At 45.9% G+C, this 20,910-nt stretch overlaps 1 protein-coding gene and 2 long non-coding RNA genes across 62 annotated transcripts in view; 1 reads left to right on the forward strand and 2 right to left on the reverse strand.

The window, feature by feature from the left end:
* Positions 1-304: 304 nt before the first annotated feature.
* LOC118376785 (probable ubiquitin-conjugating enzyme E2 W-B) overlaps positions 305-20,910 on the reverse strand; it is a 46,615-nt gene continuing 26,009 nt past the window's right edge. Inside the window, exons 4-7 of one of the 11 annotated variants that reach the window (XM_052484143.1) lie at positions 12,213-12,368; positions 9,068-9,143; positions 3,316-5,537; positions 305-2,483 (exon numbers count right to left, since the gene is read on the reverse strand). In XM_052484143.1, the coding sequence (XP_052340103.1) occupies positions 5,524-5,537; positions 9,068-9,143; positions 12,213-12,368 (246 nt within the window). In that variant the 3' untranslated portion in view covers positions 305-2,483; positions 3,316-5,523. Of the gene's footprint in view, positions 3,016-3,315; positions 5,538-9,067; positions 9,144-12,212; positions 12,369-20,910 lie in introns of all 11 variants that reach the window. The other 10 variants (XM_052484142.1, XM_052484141.1, XM_052484140.1 and 7 more) reach the window with 10 other exon arrangements.
* Positions 5,544-9,061, forward strand: LOC127912959 (uncharacterized). 50 transcript variants are annotated; one of them, XR_008084260.1, is made up of 7 exons: positions 5,544-6,315; positions 6,948-7,027; positions 7,108-7,187; positions 7,228-7,383; positions 7,504-7,627; positions 7,747-7,982; positions 8,103-8,611. It is a non-coding gene; the product is annotated as an uncharacterized LOC127912959 (long non-coding RNA). The 50 variants fall into 50 exon arrangements; XR_008084262.1 differs by lacking the exon at positions 6,948-7,027 and adding an exon at positions 8,702-9,061 and having other exon boundaries at positions 7,108-7,383; positions 8,103-8,146; XR_008084264.1 differs by lacking the exon at positions 6,948-7,027 and adding an exon at positions 8,742-9,061 and having other exon boundaries at positions 7,108-7,383; positions 8,103-8,146.
* Positions 16,289-20,585, reverse strand: LOC127912960 (uncharacterized). Its single transcript, XR_008084287.1, has 3 exons — positions 20,158-20,585; positions 18,445-18,540; positions 16,289-16,923 (listed from the first exon to the last, which is right to left on the reverse strand). It is a non-coding gene; the product is annotated as an uncharacterized LOC127912960 (long non-coding RNA).

Genomic DNA, 20,910 nt, shown 5'->3' on the forward strand with positions numbered 1-20,910 from the left:
CCAGAAAGACACACAGCTGTAATCACTGCCAAAAGGTGATTCTAACATGTACTGACTCAGGTTGAATACTTGTCGAATCAAGATATTAGTTTTGTATTTATTTACAAAATATTTTAAAATGTTTCTTCCCCTTTTGAGTATTGTGTGTAAATTGAATACTTTCTGAAGCCTATGTATATACACTGTAAAAGTCTACGACTGCCGGCATGGCTACCACAACATTCTGTACCATAATAACTAAACAGTGCCTCCTCTTATTCCCTAACGGAATCAAATGAGATCAGCAAAGTGTGTGAGACAAGGATGAATTTTTTAAAAAGTGAACCTCCGCATTTTTATTATTGATTATTAAAATGAACAGACATCTCTGACATGGAGCTTGTATATCTCAAAATATATTAGGAAATATAACAATATTACCAATAATCAATATTGATCAATCACAATCTGCAGGCCAAGAATCCAAACCACATTAAAATGGGAAAAAAATATATATATATATAAACTAAATAAAAATCAGGAAAATAAAAGTAGAACACAAAGAGAGCCATCCGAATCCTGTTGACAGATCCATTCCTGGTTTTAACATCATTTACATTTAAGTCATTTAGCAGACGCTCTTATCCAGAGTCTGCTGGTCTGTGGATGAAGGCTTTTTTTTGTACCAAATGTCATAATGTGACAGACTGTGGTTTACTTTCCCAAATAGAACCCTATTCCCTATATAGTGCACTACTTTAGACCAGAGCTCTATAGAACCCTATTCCCTATATAGTGCACTACTTTAAACCAGAATATGGGCCCTGGTCTAAAGTAGTGCACTATATAGGGAATTGGGTTCCATAGGGCTCTGGTCAAAGTAGTGCACTCCATAGGGAATAGGGCTCTATAGGGGCCTGGTCTAAAGTAGTGCACTATATAGGGAATTGGGTTCCATAGGGCTCTGGTCAAAGTAGTGCACTATATAGGGAATAGGGCTCTATAGGGTCCTGGTCTAAAGTAGTGCACTATATAGGGAATTGGGTTCCATAGGGCTCTGGTCAAAGTAGTGCACTATATAGGGAATAGGGCTCTATAGGGTCCTGGTCTAAAGTAGTGCACTATATAGGGAATTGGGTTCCATAGGGCTCTGGTCAAAGTAGTGCACTATATAGGGAATAGTGCTCTATAGGGTCCTGGTCTAAAGTAGTGCACTATATAGGGAATAGGGCTCTATAGGGTCCTGGTCTAAAGTAGTGCACTATATAGGGAATAGGGCTCTATAGGGTCCTGGTCTAAAGTAGTGCACTATATAGGGAATAGGGCTCTATAGGGTCTGGTCTAAAGTAGTGCACTATATAGGGAATATGGTTCTATAGGGTCCTGGTCTAAAGTAGTGCACTATATAGGGAATAGGGAGTTCTTTTTGTGCCATTAATATCAAGCAAAACTTCTGAAGTCAGAGAACCAAATCGAAAGCAAAATAAACCCAAAAGTATTGAGTGCAATAATATTCAAGGAAATACATTTTGAAATGCGTGAACAAATGACGTAAAAAAAATATAGTTTTCAGTGAAACACTGAGTTCAAACGCCTCCCTCTTTGCCTGCTGCCCCCCCGACTAACCCTCCATCACCACTTCCAGCTGGTCTCCCATCCAGGGACGAACCAGGACCCTGCTTAGCTTCAGAGGAAAACGTGCAGGGTGCTTTGTTGCTGGAATGAAGGTGCCAAAACCGGCAATTATTATGATTTATTATAATAATGCAGGCAAAGGAGAAGGCGTTTAATCACAATAGTTATAATTTAAAATAATAATTCTGAATTAAGTGGTTCACACACTTCAAAATGATTTCCTTGCGGTATATATATATTTTTTTTCTCTCAATACTTTTGTTTTTTTTTTTTTTTTGTGGCAAAACTAAAAAGACATTTGTTTTAGACTTCATTAGTTTCGCTTGATAATATAAAAAATGGCACAAAAGTCCATATAAACTCGGCAAGCATACCAACCTCGTCAGACCAACAGTAGAGATGTTGTTGAAAACTATGTAGTTGTACACATCCTATTGACCAGAAACATTGCAGAGAAACTCAAAAACACTCCTATTAATCACTCTAATTAGTAAAAAAAATTAACGCACCCATTTCCAACTTCCGTAATACCGTCATTTAAACAATTTAAGACTTATATATAATAGGTTCATACGCTGTAATTTAACAACATAAGTCTCTTTTTTTTGGTGAAAATATAGTTAAAATGCAAAATATCTTGACAGGAGGATATCTTTTTCAAAGGTGAGCTCGTATTGAAAAAAAAGTACCTGAGCCAATCGCTGACCAGGGAATCAGTCGAGCCAATCGCTGACCAGGGAATCAGTCGAGCCAATCGCTGACCAGGGAATCAGTCGAGCCAATCTCTGACCAGGGAATCAGTCGAGCCAATCTCTGACCAGGGAATCAGTCGAGCCAATCTCTGACCAGGGAATCAGTCGAGCCAATCTCTGACCAGGGAATCAGTCGAGCCAATCGCTGACCAGGGAATCAGTGGAGCCAATCGCTGACCAGGGAATAAGTCGAGCCAATCGCTGACCAGGGAATCAGTCGAGCCAATCTCTGACCAGGGAATCAGTCGAGCCAATCGCTGACCAGGGAATCAGTCGAGCCAATCTCTGACCAGGGAATCAGTCGAGCCAATCGCTGACCAGGGAATCAGTCGAGCCAATCGCTGACCAGGGAATCAGTCGAGCCAATCGCTGACCAGGGAATCAGTCGAGCCAATCGCTGACCAGGGAATCAGTCGAGCCAATCTCTGACCAGGGAATCAGTCGAGCCAATCTCTGACCAGGGAATCAGTCGAGCCAATCTCTGACCAGGGAATCAGTCGAGCCAATCGCTGACCAGGGAATCAGTCGAGCCAATCTCTGACCAGGGAATCAGTCGAGCCAATCGCTGACCAGGGAATCAGTCGAGCCAATCGCTGACCAGGGAATCAGTCGAGCCAATCTCTGACCAGGGAATCAGTCGAGCCAATCTCTGACCAGGAATCAGTCGAGCCAATCTCTGACCAGGGAATCAGTCGAAACAACAGTTCTGACCAGGGAATCAGTTACTACCACTCTGACCAGGGAATCAAAATCAAAGATGACCAGGGAATCAGTCAGCAATCTCTGACCAGGGAAAAAAAACCAGGGAAAAAAAAAAAAAACCAGGGAATCAGTCAGCCAATCGCTGACCAGGGAAACAGTCGACCAAAAACCTGAACAAGAAAACAGTCGAAATATATGTGACCAGGAATCAGTCGAGCCAATCTCTGATTAATCATCAAAAACAAACCAAACCAGGGAATCAGTCGAGCCAATCGCTGACCAGGGAATCAGTCTAAACAACAGTTCTGATTCCTTTCACTGTTACTACCACTCTGGAGATCAAAATCAAAGATGTTCATTAAATACACAACTCCCCCTTTAAAAAAAAAAATAAAAAAAATAAAAAACAAGTGTCAGCTCGCTGAAAAACAGTACCAAAAACCAACAAGACAAACATCGTAAAATATGTTTTTAGGAGATTAAAGCATTAATCTCATCAAAAACAAACCAAACCAACGTATCATACAAATGAATCACAACAGTTTGCACACACCGTTGGGCTTTACACGGAGATGATGTTTTCACACACCACACCGTTGGGCTTTACACGGAGATGATGTTTTCACACACCACACCGTTGGGCTTTACACGGAGATGATGTTTTCACACACCACACCGTTGGGCTTTACACGGAGATGATGTTTTCACACACCACACCGTTGGGCTTTACACGGAGATGATGTTTTCACACACCACACCGTTGGGCTTTACAGGGAGATGATGTTTTCACACACCACACCGTTGGGCTTTACACGGAGATGATGTTTTCACACACCACACCGTTGGGCTTTACACGGAGATGATGTTTTCACACACCACACCGTTGGGCTTTACACGGAGATGATGTTTTCACACACCGTTGGGCTTTACACGGAGATGATGTTTTCACACACCGTTGGGCTTTACACGGAGATGATGTTCTCACACACCGTTGGGCTTTACACGGAGATGATGTTCTCACACACCGTTGGGCTTTACACGGAGATGATGTTCAGATCCTCTTCCTGGTATAAGATGTTCAGATCCTCTTCCTGGTATAAGATGCTCAGATCCTCTTCCTGGTATTAGATGCTCAGATCCTCTTCCTGGTATTAGATGCTCAGATCCTCTTCCTGGTATAAGATGCTCAGATCCTCTTCCTGGTATAAGATGCTCAGATCCTCTTCCTGGTATAAGATGTTCAGATCCTCTTCCTGGTATAAGATGCTCAGATCCTCTTCCTGGTATAAGATGCTCAGATCCTCTTCCTGGTATAAGATGCTCAGATCCTCTTCCTGGTATTAGATGCTCAGATCCTCTTCCTGGTATTAGATGCTCAGATCCTCTTCCTGGTATTAGATGCTCAGATCCTCTTCCTGGTATAAGATGCTCAGATCCTCTTCCTGGTATAAGATGCTCAGATCCTCTTCCTGGTATTAGATGCTCAGATCCTCTTCCTGGTATTAGATGTTCAGATCCTCTTCCTGGTATAAGATGTTCAGATCCTCTTCCTGGTATAAGATGTTCAGATCCTCTTCCTGGTATAAGATGTTCAGATCCTCTTCCTGGTATTAGATGCTCAGATCCTCTTCCTGGTATAAGATGTTCAGATCCTCTTCCTGGTATTAGATGCTCAGATCCTCTTCCTGGTATTAGATGCTCAGATCCTCTTCCTGGTATTAGATGTTCAGATCCTCTTCCTGGTATAAGATGTTCAGATCCTCTTCCTGGTATTAGATGTTCAGATCCTCTTCCTGGTATAAGATGCTCAGATCCTCTTCCTGGTATAAGATGCTCAGATCCTCTTCCTGGTATTAGATGCTCAGATCCTCTTCCTGGTTCCTGGTATTAGATGCTCAGATCCTCTTCCTGGTATTAGATGTTCAGATCCTCTTCCTGGTATTAGATGTTCAGATCCTCTTCCTGGTATTAGATGCTCAGATCCTCTTCCTGGTATTAGATGTTCAGATCCTCTTCCTGGTATTAGATGTTCAGATCCTCTTCCTGGTATGCATCCACCGTTGTTATTAATATTATTATTACACAACACATGACAACCTTTTAAATGTACTCAAACAAACACAAAGGGAAATAAGAATCATCTTAAAATAATAATAATAATAATAATACAATAATCTTCACTTCAAAACCATTGTTTTTTTGCTGGCTGCCAAAACAATCCGTGGTTGGGACATATAACTTTCCTTTATTTTCTCATTTTGTATATTACAACCGGCAAAAACATGCACCCAACTACCCTCTGGGAAATGCAGTTAAAAAAATAAAAAAAAAATTGTTTAAAAAAAGAGTCTCCGGGGCATCACGGTGTCCATTGTTCCAGTCAAAAGGTCAGAGTTCAGTGACTGTATGATTCAAAAGTGCTTTATGTGGGACAGTAGGACTTTTTGAAAGTGAATTAGCATGTATCATCTGGAAAAGAAAAACAAGCACGTCAGTACACACATACGTACACACAGAGACACACACAATTTCACCATTAAAACACACCGACGTCCATAAATATTGATTCTTCCTAATCTAATCTGTAGTCAAGTGTTGGATTTCTGTACATATTCCCACTAACTAGAGCAGATGACCGTCCCAGTAGGTGAACACAACACCTGTAGAGCAGATGACCGTCCCAGTAGGTGAACACAACACCTGTAGAGCAGATGACCGTCCCAGTAGGTGAACACAACACCTGTAGAGCAGATGACCGTCCCAGTAGGTGAACACAACACCTGTAGAGCAGATGACCGTCCCAGTAGGTGAACACAACACCTGTAGAGCAGATGACCGTCCCAGTAGGTGAACACAACACCTGTAGAGCAGATGACCGTCCCAGTAGGTGAACACAACACCTGTAGAGCAGATGACCGTCCCAGTAGGTGAACACAACACCTGTAGAGCAGATGACCGTCCCAGTAGGTGAACACAACACCTGTAGAGCGGATGACCGTCCCAGTAGGTGAACACAACACCTGTAGAGCAGATGACCGTCCCAGTAGGTGAACACAACACCTGTAGAGCAGATGACCGTCCCAGTAGGTGAACACAACACCTGTAGAGCAGATGACCGTCCCAGTAGGTGAACACAACACCTGTAGAGCAGATGACCGTCCCAGTAGGTGAACACAACACCTGTAGAGCAGATGACCGTCCCAGTAGGTGAACACAACACCTGTAGAGCGGATGACCGTCCCAGTAGGTGAACACAACACCTGTAGAGCAGATGACCGTCCCAGTAGGTGAACACAACACCTGTAGAGCAGATGACCGTCCCAGTAGGTGAACACAACACCTGTAGAGCAGATGACCGTCCCAGTAGGTGAACACAACACCTGTAGAGCAGATGACCGTCCCAGTAGGTGAACACAACACCTGTAGAGCAGATGACCGTCCCAGTAGGTGAACACAACACCTGTAGAGCAGATGACCGTCCCAGTAGGTGAACACAACACCTGTAGAGCAGATGACCGTCCCAGTAGGTGAACACAACACCTGTAGAGCAGATGACCGTCCCAGTAGGTGAACACAACACCTGTAGAGCAGATGACCGTCCCAGTAGGTGAACACAACACCTGTAGAGCAGATGACCGTCCCAGTAGGTGAACACAACACCTGTAGAGCAGATGACCGTCCCAGTAGGTGAACACAACACCTGTGAGCAGATGGCAGTAGGTGAACACACACCTGTAGAGCAGATGACCGTCCCAGTAGGTGAACACAACACCTGTAGAGCAGATGACCGTCCAGGTAGGTGAACACAACACCTGTAGAGCAGATGACCGTCCCAGTAGGTGAACACAACACCTGTAGAGCAGATGACCGTCCCAGTAGGTGAACACAACACCTGTAGAGCAGATGACCGTCCCAGTAGGTGAACACAACACCTGTAGAGCAGATGGCCGTCCCAGTAGGTGAACACAACACCTGTAGAGCAGATGACCGTCCCAGTAGGTGAACACAACACCTGTAGAGCAGATGACCGTCCCAGTAGGTGAACACAACACCTGTAGAGCAGATGACCGTCCCAGTAGGTGAACACAACACCTGTAGAGCGGATGACCGTCCCAGTAGGTGAACACAACACCTGTAGAGCAGATGACCGTCCCAGTAGGTGAACACAACACCTGTAGAGCGGATGACCGTCCCAGTAGGTGAACACAACACCTGTAGAGCGGATGACCGTCCCAGTAGGTGAACACAACACCTGTAGAGCAGATGACCGTCCCAGTAGGTGAACACAACACCTGTAGAGCAGATGACCGTCCCAGTAGGTGAACACAACACCTGTAGAGCAGATGACCGTCCCAGTAGGTGAACACAACACCTGTAGAGCAGATGACCGTCCCAGTAGGTGAACACAACACCTGTAGAGCAGATGACCGTCCAGGTAGGTGAACACAACACCTGTAGAGCGGATGACCGTCCCAGTAGGTGAACACAACACCTGTAGAGCAGATGACCGTCCCAGTAGGTGAACACAACACCTGTAGAGCAGATGACCGTCCCAGTAGGTGAACACAACACCTGTAGAGCAGATGACCGTCCCAGTAGGTGAACACAACACCTGTAGAGCAGATGACCGTCCCAGTAGGTGAACACAACACCTGTAGAGAGATGACCGTCCCAGTAGGTGAACACAACACCTGTAGAGCGGATGACCGTCCCAGTAGGTGAACACAACACCTGTAGAGCAGATGACTGTCCCAGTAGGTGAACACAACACCTGTAGAGCAGATGACCGTCCCAGTAGGTGAACACAACACCTGTAGAGCGGATGACCGTCCCAGTAGGTGAACACAACACCTGTAGAGCAGATGACCGTCCCAGTAGGTGAACACAACACCTGTAGAGCAGATGACCGTCCCAGTAGGTGAACACAACACCTGTAGAGCAGATGACCGTCCCAGTAGGTGAACACAACACCTGTAGAGCAGATGACCGTCCCAGTAGGTGAACACAACACCTGTAGAGCAGATGACCGTCCAGGTAGGTGAACACAACACCTGTAGAGCGGATGACCGTCCCAGTAGGTGAACACAACACCTGTAGAGCAGATGACCGTCCCAGTAGGTGAACACAACACCTGTAGAGCAGATGACCGTCCCAGTAGGTGAACACAACACCTGTAGAGCAGATGACCGTCCCAGTAGGTGAACACAACACCTGTAGAGCAGATGACCGTCCCAGTAGGTGAACACAACACCTGTAGAGCAGATGACCGTCCCAGTAGGTGAACACAACACCTGTAGAGCAGATGACCGTCCCAGTAGGTGAACACAACACCTGTAGAGCAGATGACCGTCCCAGTAGGTGAACACAACACCTGTAGAGCAGATGACCGTCCCAGTAGGTGAACACAACACCTGTAGAGCAGATGACCGTCCCAGTAGGTGAACACAACACCTGTAGAGCAGATGACCGTCCCAGTAGGTGAACACAACACCTGTAGAGCAGATGACCGTCCCAGTAGGTGAACACAACACCTGTAGAGCAGATGACCGTTAGGTGAACACAACACCTGTAGAGCAGATGACCGTCCCAGTAGGTGAACACAACACCTGTAGAGCAGATGACCGTCCCAGTAGGTGAACACAACACCTGTAGAGCAGATGACCGTCCCAGTAGGTGAACACAACACCTGTAGAGCGGATGACCGTCCCAGTAGGTGAACACAACACCTGTAGAGCAGATGACCGTCCCAGTAGGTGAACACAACACCTGTAGAGCAGATGACCGTCCCAGTAGGTGAACACAACACCTGTAGAGCAGATGACCGTCCCAGTAGGTGAACACAACACCTGTAGAGCAGATGACCGTCCCAGTAGGTGAACACAACACCTGTAGAGCAGATGACCGTCCCAGTAGGTGAACACAACACCTGTGTGATGTTGGGAAGGTTTAACCCTTTACGTATTAACATCGTCACATCTCAAGAGGACGTAACCACTCACCGTGATACCACCATTTTGTCTTCTTCGGATTCTTGTTACACGTTTTTACGTAAAAGGAGTTATCAGGGGGCCGTCTCTGCAGAGAGAGACAACCGTCATGATCAGAGAAGTGCTGGTATAAATATGGCATGTAGAGACAACCTCACTCAGAGTGAGGTGAAGTTGCCTCTAGACAGTCATTTAGATTGAGGTTCAATAGTGTAGAGACAACCTCATTCAGAGTGAGGTGAAGTTGCCTGTAGACTGTCATTTAGATTGAGGTTCAATAGTGCAGAGAGCTTTATTCTGATTCCCCCTCTACCTCACGTGTCAAAGTCATTCCAGAGGGCCGTGTGTCTGCAGGTTCTCTCTCAGCCCTTGTACATGATTGATGAACTAAAGGTCATTGAGTAGTTAAGACAAGGTCATTGAGTAGTTAGGACCTCCCCTCACCTGGTTCTAAAGGTCATTGAGTAGTTAGGACCTCCCCTCACCTGGTTCTAAAGGTCATTGAGTAGTTAGGACCTCCCCTCACCTGGTTCTAAAGGTCATTGAGTAGTTAGGACCTCCCCTCACCTGGTTCTAAAGGTCATTGAGTAGTTTAGACCTCCCCTCACCTGGTTCTAAAGGTCATTGAGTAGTTAAGACCTCCCCTCACCTGGTTCTAAAGGTCATTGAGTAGTTTAGACCTCCCCTCACCTGGTTCTAAAGGTCATTGAGTAGTTAGGACCTCCCCTCACCTGGTTCTAAAGGTCATTGAGTAGTTTAGACCTCCCCTCAACTGGTTCTAAAGGTCATTGAGTAGTTAGGACCTCCCCTCAACTGGTTCTAAAGGTCATTGAGTAGTTAGGACCTCCCCTCACCTGGTTCTAAAGGTCATTGAGTAGTTTAGACCTCCCCTCACCTGGTTCTAAAGGTCATTGAGTAGTTTAGACCTCCCCTCAACTGGTTCTAAAGGTCATTGAGTAGTTAGGACCTCCCCTCACCTGGTTCTAAAGGTCATTGAGTAGTTAGGACCTCCCCTCACCTGGTTCTAAAGGTCATTGAGTAGTTAGGACCTCCCCTCACCTGGTTCTAAAGGTCATTGAGTAGTTAGGACCTCCCCTCACCTGGTTCTAAAGGTCATTGAGTAGTTTAGACCTCCCCTCACCTGGTTCTAAAGGTCATAAAGTACAGATTGAAAGGATAAATCTAAAACCAGCAGACACTGGGTCCTCCATGGCAGTGACAAGCCCCTTCTGTATTATAGTGTCAATGGGGCGTATTTAAAATTATGTCTACTGAACAAAAATATAAAAACGCAACATGCAACAATTACAAACGATTTTGACTGAGTTTACATTTCATAAGGAAATCAGTCAATTTAAATAAATTCATTAGGTCCCCTTCATCTGTGGATTTCACATGACTGGGAACAGAGATGTATCTGTTGGTCTGTCACATACACCGGCGAAAAGTAGGGGCGTGGCTCAGAAAACCAGTCGGTATCTGGCGTGGCTCAGAGAACCAGTCGGTATCTGGCGTGGCTCAGAAAACCAGTCGGTATCTGGCGTGGCTCAGAAAACCAGTCGGTATCTGGCGTGGCTCAGAAAACCAGTCGGTATCTGGCGTGGCTCAGAAAACCAGTCGGTATCTGGCGTGGATCAGAAAACCAGTCGGTATCTGGCGTGGATCAGAAAACCAGTCGGTATCTGGCGTGGATCAGAAAACCAGTCGGTATCTGGCGTGGATCAGAAAACCAGTCAGTATCTGGCGTGGATCAGAAAACCAGTCAGTATCTGGCGTGGATCAGAAAACCAGTCAGTATCTGGCGTGGATCAGAAAACCAGTCAGTATCTGGCGTGGATCAGAAAACCAGTCAGTATCTGGCGTGGATCAGAAAACCAGTCAGTATCTGGCGTGGATCAGAAAACCAGTCAGTATCTGGCGTGGATCAGAAAACCAGTCAGTATCTGGTGTGGATCAGAAAACCAGTCAGTATCTGGTGTGGATCAGAAAACCAGTCAGTATCTGGTGTGGATCAGAAAACCAGTCAGTATCTGGTGTGACCATTTGCCTCATGCAGCGTGACACATCTCCTTCACATAGAGTTGATCAGGCTTGTTGATTGTGGCCTGTGGAATGTTGTCCCACTCCTCTTCAATGGCTGTGTGAAGTTCCTGGATATTGGAGGGAACTGGAACACGCTGTCGTGCACGTCGATCCAGAGCATCCCAAACATGCTCAACGGGTGACATGTCTGGTGAGTATGGAGGAACTGGAACACACTGTCATACACGTTGATCCAGAGCATCCCAAACATGCTCAATGGGTGACATGTCTGGTGAGTATGCAGGCCATGGAAGAACTGGGACATTTTCAGCTTCCAGGAATTGTGACCAGATCCTTGTGACATGGGGCTGTGCATTATCATGCTGAAACATGAGGTGATGAATATAATAATAATAATAATAATATGCCATTTAGCAGACGCTTTTATCCAAAGCGACTTACAGTCATGTGTGCATACATTCTACGTATGAAGGCGGATGAATGGCACGACAATGGGCCTCAGGATCTCATCACGGTATCTCTGTGCATTCAAATTGCCATCGATAAAATGCAATTGTGTTTGTTGTCCGAAGCTTATGCTTGCCGATACCATAACCCCACTGCCAACAAGGTGGTGTTTACGTCAGGTTTGCGGTGGTGAGGCCGGTTGGACGTACTGCCATAATCTCTAAAACGATGTTGGAAGTGGCTTATGGTAGAGAAATTAACATTCAATTCTATGGCAAAAGCTCTGGTGGACATTCCTGCAGGCCTTTTATTGTCCCCAGCACAAGGTGCACCTGTGTAAATGATCATGCTGTTTAAATCAGCTTCTTGATATGCCACACCTGTCAGGTGGATGGATTATCTTGGCAAAGGAGAAATGCTCACTAACAGGGACGTAAACACATGTGTGCACAACATTAGAGAGAAATAAGCTTTTTGTTCGTATGGAACATTTCTGGGATCTTTTATTTCAGCTCATGAAACACGGGACCAAAACTTTTTTACATGTTGTGTTTATATTTTTGTTCAGTGTATAATGTACTAACCCCTGTACCGGTAACATTATGCCAGGCATTTAGCATTTTTTTCGAATTTGGCGTTCCCCAAGGGTCTGTTGTCGCCCACTTACCTTTTCTTTGCAGCTGGACAGCATACTGATAATGCTGAGACAGACTGACTGCACTGAGAGAGCTGGCGACCAGTCTTCTGTTAGTATTGAAAGACAGATGTGACCGTTGCTATAAACGTGAGGATGTACAGGTATATTCTCTCCCATGAACATTACCTGAAATGGAAAACCAACAACATGATCAGACACATCTCTCAATAATTAATTAAATAGAATACATTTTCCTTGTTTGAGTTCCATCTACTATATACAGTGCATTTTCCACATTTTGTTACATTAAAGCCTTATTCTAAAATGGATTAAATACATAAAAATCCTCATCAACATACACACAATACCCCATAATGCAAAACTTTTCCATTGAACGGAGCAAAGTACAGAGAGATCTTTGATGAAAACCTGCTCCAGAGCACTCAGGACCTCGGACTGTTGCGGAGGTTCACCTTCCAACAGGACAACAACCCTAAGTACACAGCCAAAACAACGCAGGAGAGGCCCAGCCAGACATGAACCCAATCGAACATCTCTGGAGAGACCTGAAAATAGCTGTGCAGTGACTCTCCACTTCCAACCTGACAGAGCTCGAGAGGATCTGCAGAGAAGAATGGGAGAAACTCCCCAAATACAGGTGTGCCAAGCTTGTAGCGTCCTACCCAAGAAGACTTGAGGCTGTAATCACTGCCAAAGGTGCTTCAACAAATTACTGAGCAAAAGGTCTGAATACTTACGTAAATGTGATATTTCATTTTTGTAATTTTTTTTTAATACATTTGCAAAAATGTCTAAAAACCCGTTTTCGCTTTGTCATTATGGGCTATTGTGATGTCATTATGGGCTATTGTGATGTCATTATGGGCTATTGTGATGTCATTATGGGCTATTGTGATGTCATTATGGGCTATTGTGATGTCATTATGGGCTATTGTGATGTCATTATGGGCTATTGTGATGTCATTATGGGCTATTGTATGTAGCTCGATGAGGGGAAAATAACAACGTACTCCATTTTTTAGAATAAGTCTATAACGTTAAAAAAAATGTGGAAAAAGTCCAGGGGTCTAAATACTTTCCGAATCTATTTGTCATAAGGTCATCTCTGTCACTTTTCAACCTCATATTCATTATCTCCAGCCAGTGTCTAAAAATGTGAAAACAGTGCGTTCCTTGATCTGTGTTTAAAAAGATTAGGTCCTAAAAAAAAATGTCAAGAGTAGGATTAAAATAAATTTTCCAAACGACTTTCTAGCCAGAGGGAGGGGATTTTCTTGTTCGCCACGTCACGTTTTTTTCTTTTGATGATGTCATTGGGTAGAACTTTATTTAAAATGTAGAAATGTGTAATTGTCACATATGTAGACACTGGTATTGTTCTTGAGATAATGGAAAATTAAGTTGAAAAGTGGTGAAATTGCCCTTTAAATTTGGACTCCGATTGGATTAAAATACAGTTTTCCTGCGTTTTACATGTGAGGTGGCAGATTAGGAGAGGGGTGCCAGGAAGGGGGGAGAAGAGAGGGGGAGCAGAGACAAGAGAGGGGGAGCAGGGACAAGAGAGGGGGAGCAGGGACAAGAGAGGGGGAGCAGGGACAAGATAGGGGGAGCAGGGACAAGAGAGGGGGAGCAGGGACAAGATAGGGGAGCAGAGCCAAGATAGGGGAGCAGGGACAAGATAGGGGGAGCAGGGACAAGATAGGGGGAGCAGGGACAAGATAGGGGGAGCAGGGACAAGATAGGGGGAGCAGGGACAAGATAGGGGGAGCAGGGACAAGATAGGGGGAGCAGGGACAAGATAGGGGGAGCAGGGACAAGATAGGGGGAGCAGGGACAAGATAGGGGGAGCAGGGACAAGATAGGGGGAGCAGGGACAAGATAGGGGGAGCAGGGACAAGATAGGGGGAGCAGGGACAAGATAGGGGGAGCAGGGAGAAGATAGGGGGAGCAGGGAGACGATAGGGGGAGCAGGGAGACGATAGGGGGAGCAGGGAGACGATAGGGGGAGCAGGGAGAAGATAGGGGGAGCAGGGAGAAGATAGGGGGAGCAGGGAGAAGATAGGGGGAGCAGGGAGAAGATAGGGGGAGCAGGGAGAAGATAGGGGGAGCAGGGAGAAGATAGGGGGAGCAGGGAGAAGATAGGGGGAGCAGGGAGAAGATAGGGGGAGCAGGTAGAAGAGAGTAGGCTGGGGATGGCTGTAGGGATGGGGAAAGAAGAGTGGATAAGGGAGGGGGAAGAGAGATGAGGGTAAGAGGTCAAATGATAGGAGAGAGCTACACACTTAATTAGGGAGGATAACGTGACAGCTCTCTCTCTAAACTCAGAAGCCACCAGAGACCTCTCTCTCTAAACTCAGAAGCCACCAGAGACCTCTCTCTCTAAACTCAGAAGCCACCAGAGACCTCTCTCTCTAAACTCAGAAGCCACCAGAGACCTCTCTCTCTCTGGTGAATAAATTCAATGACCTTCACGTAAGATTAAACTACCAACGGGACACACACACACACACACACACACACACACACACACACACACACACACACACACACACACACACACACACACACAGCCAACCACACACACACACACAGCCAACCACACACACACACACACACACAGCCAACCACACACACACACACACACACACACACACACACACACACAGCCAGCCACACACACAGCCAACCACACACACAGCCAGCCACACACACAGCCAGCCACACACACACACACACACACACACACACACACACAGCCACACACACAGCCAGCCACACACACACAGCCAACCACACACACACACACACACACACAGCCAGCCACACACACACACAGCCAACCACACACAGCCAACCACACACAGCCAACCACACACACACACAGCCAACCACACACACACACACACACAGCCAACCACACACACACACACAGCCAACCACACACACACACACAGCCAACCACACACACAGCCAACCACACACACACAGCCAACCACACACACAGCCAACCACACACACACACACAGCCAGCCACACACACAGCCAGCCACACACACAGCCAGCCACACACACACAGCCAGCCACACACACACAGCCAGCCACACACACACAGCCAGCCACACACACACACACAGCCAACCACACACACACACAGCCAGCCACACACACAGCCAGCCACACACACAGCCAACCACACACACAGCCAGCCACACACACACAGCCAGCCACACACACACAGCCAACCACACACACACAGCCAGCCACACACACACAGCCAGCCAGCCACACACAGCCAGCCACACACACACAGCCAGCCACACACACACAGCCAGCCACACACACACACACACACACACACACACATGCCAGCCACACACACAGCCAGCCACACACACACAGCCAGCCACACACACACACACACAGCCAACCACACACACACAGCCAGCCACACACACACACACACACAGCCAACCACACACACACAGCCAGCCACACAACAGCCAGCCACACACACACACACACACACCAGCCAACCACACACACACACAGCCAACCACAGCCAACCACACACACACACACACAGCCAACCACACACACACACACACACAGCCAACCACACACACACACACAGCCAACCACAGCCAACCACACACACACACACACACACAGCCAACCACACAGCCAACCACCCACACACACACACACACACACACACCCCAACCACACACACACACAGCCAACCACACACACACACACACACAGCCAACCACACACACACACACAGCCAACCACACACACACAGCCACACACACACACACAGCCAACCACACACACACACACACACACCAGCCAACCACACACACAGCCAACCACACACACACACACACACACACACACACACACAGCCAACCACACACACACACACACACACACACACAGCCAACCACAACACACACACACACACACACAGCCAACCACACACACACACACACACACACACAGCCAACCACACACACACAGCCAACCACACACACACAGCCAACCACACACACACACACAGCCAACCACACACACACACACACACACACACACACACACACACACAGCCAACCACACACACACAGCCAACGCCCAGCTAAAACCGCCATTTACCCAACACCCAGCTAAAACAGCCATTTACCCAACACCCAGCTAAAACAGCCATTTACCCAACACCCAGCTAAAACAGCCATTTACCCAACGCCCAGCTAAAACAGCCATTTACCCAACGCCCAGCTAAAACAGCCATTTACCCAACGCCCAGCTAAAACAGCCATTTACCCAACGCCCAGCTAAAACAGCCATTTACCCAACACCCAGCTAAAACAGCCATTTACCCAACACCCAGCTAAAACAGCCATTTACCCAACGCCCAGCTAAAACAGCCATTTACCCAACGCCCAGCTAAAACAGCCATTTTATTATTTTATTATATTATTAGAAGCAATTATTGTCTTAAAAAAAAATGTTGAAGATATGTTGTGTGTTTAAAATAGCGCAGTAGACTGGAACCATCTCTACCCTACAGAATGATATCTATCCTCTTCATCAGACCAGTAGACTGGAACCATCTCTACCCTACAGAATGATATCCATCCTCTTCATCAGACTGGAACCATCTCTACCCTACAGAATGATATCCATCCTCTTCATCAGACCAGTAGACTGGAACCATCTCTACCTTACAGAATGATATCCATCCTCTTCATCAGACCAGTAGACTGGAACCATCTCTACCTTACAGAATGATATCCATCCTCTTCATCAGACCAGTAGACTGGAACCATCTCTACCCTACAGAATGATATCCACCCTCTTCATCAGACCAGTAGACTGGAACCATCTCTACCCTACAGAATGATATCTACCCTCTTCATCAGACCAGTAGACTGGAACCATCTCTACCTTACAGAATGATATCCATCCTCTTCATCAGACCAGTAGACTGGAACCATCTCTACCCTACAGAATGATATCCATCCTCTTCATCAGACCAGTAGACTGGAACCATCTCTACCTTACAGAATGATATCCATCCTCTTCATCAGACCAGTAGACTGGAACCATCTCTACCTTACAGAATGATATCCATCCTCTTCATCAGACCAGTAGACTGGAACCATCTCTACCCTACAGAATGATATCCATCCTCTTCATCAGACCAGTAGACTGGAACCATCTCTACCCTACAGAATGATATCTATCCTCTTCATCAGACCAGTAGACTGGAACCATCTCTACCTTACAGAATGATATCCATCCTCTTCATCAGACCAGTAGACTGGAACCATCTCTACCTTACAGAATGATATCCATCCTCTTCATCAGACTGGAACCATCTCTACCCTACAGAATGATATCTATCCTCTTCATCAGACTGGAACCATCTCTACCCTACAGAATGATATCTATCCTCTTCATCAGACCAGTAGACTGGAACCATCTCTACCTTACAGAATGATATCCATCCTCTTCATCAGACCAGTAGACTGGAACCATCTCTACCTTACAGAATGATATCCATCCTCTTCATCAGACTGGGAACCATCTCTACCCTACAGAATTATATCTATCCTCTTCATCAGACTGGAACCCTCTCTACCTTACAGAATGATACCCATCCTCTTCATCAGACCAGTAGACTGGAACCATCTCTACCTTACAGAATGATATCCATCCTCTTCATCAGACCAGTAGACTGGAACCATCTCTACCCTACAGAATGATATCCATCCTCTTCATCAGACCAGTAGACTGGAACCATCTCTACCTTACAGAATGATATCCATCCTCTTCATCAGACCAGTAGACTGGAACCATCTCTACCCTACAGAATGATATCCATCCTCTTCATCAGACCAGTAGACTGGAACCATCTCTACCTTACAGAATGATATCTATCCTCTTCATCAGACCAGTAGACTGGAACCATCTCTACCTTACAGAATGATATCCATCCTCTTCATCAGACTGGAACCATCTCTACCTTACAGAATGATATCCATCCTCTTCATCAGACCAGTAGACTGGAACCATCTCTACCCTACAGAATGATATCCATCCTCTTCATCAGACCAGTAGACTGGAACCATCTCTACCCTACAGAATGATATCCATCCTCTTCATCAGACTGGAACCATCTCTACCTTACAGAATGATATCCATCCTCTTCATCAGACCAGTAGACTGGAACCATCTCTACCTTACAGAATGATACCCATCCTCTTCATCAGACTGGAACCATCTCTACCTTACAGAATGATATCCATCCTCTTCATCAGACTGGAACCATCTCTACCTTACAGAATGATATCCATCCTCTTCATCAGACTGGAACCATCTCTACCTTACAGAATGATATCCATCCTCTTCATCAGACTGGAACCATCTCTACCTTACAGAATGATATCTATCCTCTTCATCAGACCAGTAGACTGGAACCATCTCTACCTTACAGAATGATATCCATCCTCTTCATCAGACCAGTAGACTGGAACCATCTCTACCCTACAGAATGATATCCATCCTCTTCATCAGACCAGTAGACTGGAAGCATCTCTACCGTACAGAGTTATATCCATCCTCTTCATCAGACCAGTAGACTGGAACCCTCTCTACCCTACAGAATGATATCCATCCTCTTCATCAGACCAGTAGACTGGAACCATCTCTACCCTACAGAATGATATCCATCCTCTTCATCAGACCAGTAGACTGGAACCATCTCTACCCTACAGAATGATATCTACCCTCTTCATCAGACTGGAACCATCTCTACCTTACAGAATGATATCCATCCTCTTCATCAGACCAGTAGACTGGAACCATCTCTACCCTATAGAATGATATCCATCCTCTTCATCAGACCAGTAGACTGGAACCATCTCTACCCTACAGAATGATATCTACCCTCTTCATCAGACTGGAACCATCTCTACCCTACAGAATGATATCCATCCTCTTCATCAGACCAGTAGACTGGAACCATCTCTACCCTACAGAATGATATCTACCCTCTTCATCAGACCAGTAGACTGGAACCATCTGATATCTATCCTCTTCATCAGACCAGTAGACTGGAACCCTCTCTACCTTACAGAATGATATCCATCCTCTTCATCAGACCAGTAGACTGGAACCATCTCTACCCTACAGAATGATATCCATCCTCTTCATCAGACCAGTAGACTGGAACCATCTCTACCCTACAGAATGATATCCATCCTCTTCATCAGACCAGTAGACTGGAACCATCTCTACCTTACAGAATGATATCCATCCTCTTCATCAGACCAGTAGACTGGAACCATCTCTACCTTACAGAATGATATCCATCCTCTTCATCAGACCAGTAGACTGGAACCATCTCTACCTACAGAATGATACCCATCCTCTTCATCAGACCAGTAGACTGGAACCATCTCTACCTTACAGAATGATATCCATCCTCTTCATCAGACCAGTAGACTGGAACCATCTCTACCTTACAGAATGATATCCATCCTCTTCATCAGACCAGTAGACTGGAACCATCTCTACCTTACAGAATGATATCCATCCTCTTCATCAGACCAGTAGACTGGAACCATCTCTACCCTACAGAATGATATCCATCCTCTTCATCAGACTGGAACCATCTCTACCCTACAGAATGATATCCATCCTCTTCATCAGACCAGTAGACTGGAACCATCTCTACCCTACAGAATGATATCCATCCTCTTCATCAGACCAGTAGACTGGAACCATCTCTACCCTACAGAATGATATCCATCCTCTTCATCAGACTGGAACCATCTCTACCCTACAGAATGATATCCATCCTCTTCATCAGACCAGTAGACTGGAACCATCTCTACCCTACAGAATGATATCCATCCTCTTCATCAGACCAGTAGACTGGAACCATCTCTACCTTACAGAATGATATCCATCCTCTTCATCAGACCAGTAGACTGGAACCATCTCTACCCTACAGAATGATATCCATCCTCTTCATCAGACCAGTAGACTGGAACCATCTCTACCTTACAGAATGATATCCATCCTCTTCATCAGACCAGTAGACTGGAACCATCTCTACCTTACAGAATGATATCCATCCTCTTCATCAGACCAGTAGACTGGAACCATCTCTACCTTACAGAATGATATCCATCCTCTTCATCAGACCAGTAGACTGGAACCATCTGATATCCATCCTCTTCATCAGACCAGTAGACTGGAACCATCTCTACCCTACAGAATGATATCCATCCTCTTCATCAGACCAGTAGACTGGAACCATCTCTACCCTACAGAATGATATCCATCCTCTTCATCAGACCAGTAGACTGGAACCATCTCTACCTTACAGAATGATATCCATCCTCTTCATCAGACCAGTAGACTGGAACCATCTCTACCCTACAGAATGATATCCATCCTCTTCATCAGACCAGTAGACTGGAACCATCTCTACCCTACAGAATGATATCCATCCTCTTCATCAGACTGGAACCATCTCTACCTTACAGAATGATATCCATCCTCTTCATCAGACCAGTAGACTGGAACCATCTCTACCCTACAGAATGATATCCATCCTCTTCATCAGACTGGAACCATCTCTACCTTACAGAATGATATCCATCCTCTTCATCAGACCAGTAGACTGGAACCATCTCTA

The sequence above is a fragment of the Oncorhynchus keta genome, chromosome 28 (assembly GCF_023373465.1).
Source record: "Oncorhynchus keta strain PuntledgeMale-10-30-2019 chromosome 28, Oket_V2, whole genome shotgun sequence".
NCBI classification, from domain to species: Eukaryota; Metazoa; Chordata; class Actinopteri; order Salmoniformes; family Salmonidae; genus Oncorhynchus; species Oncorhynchus keta.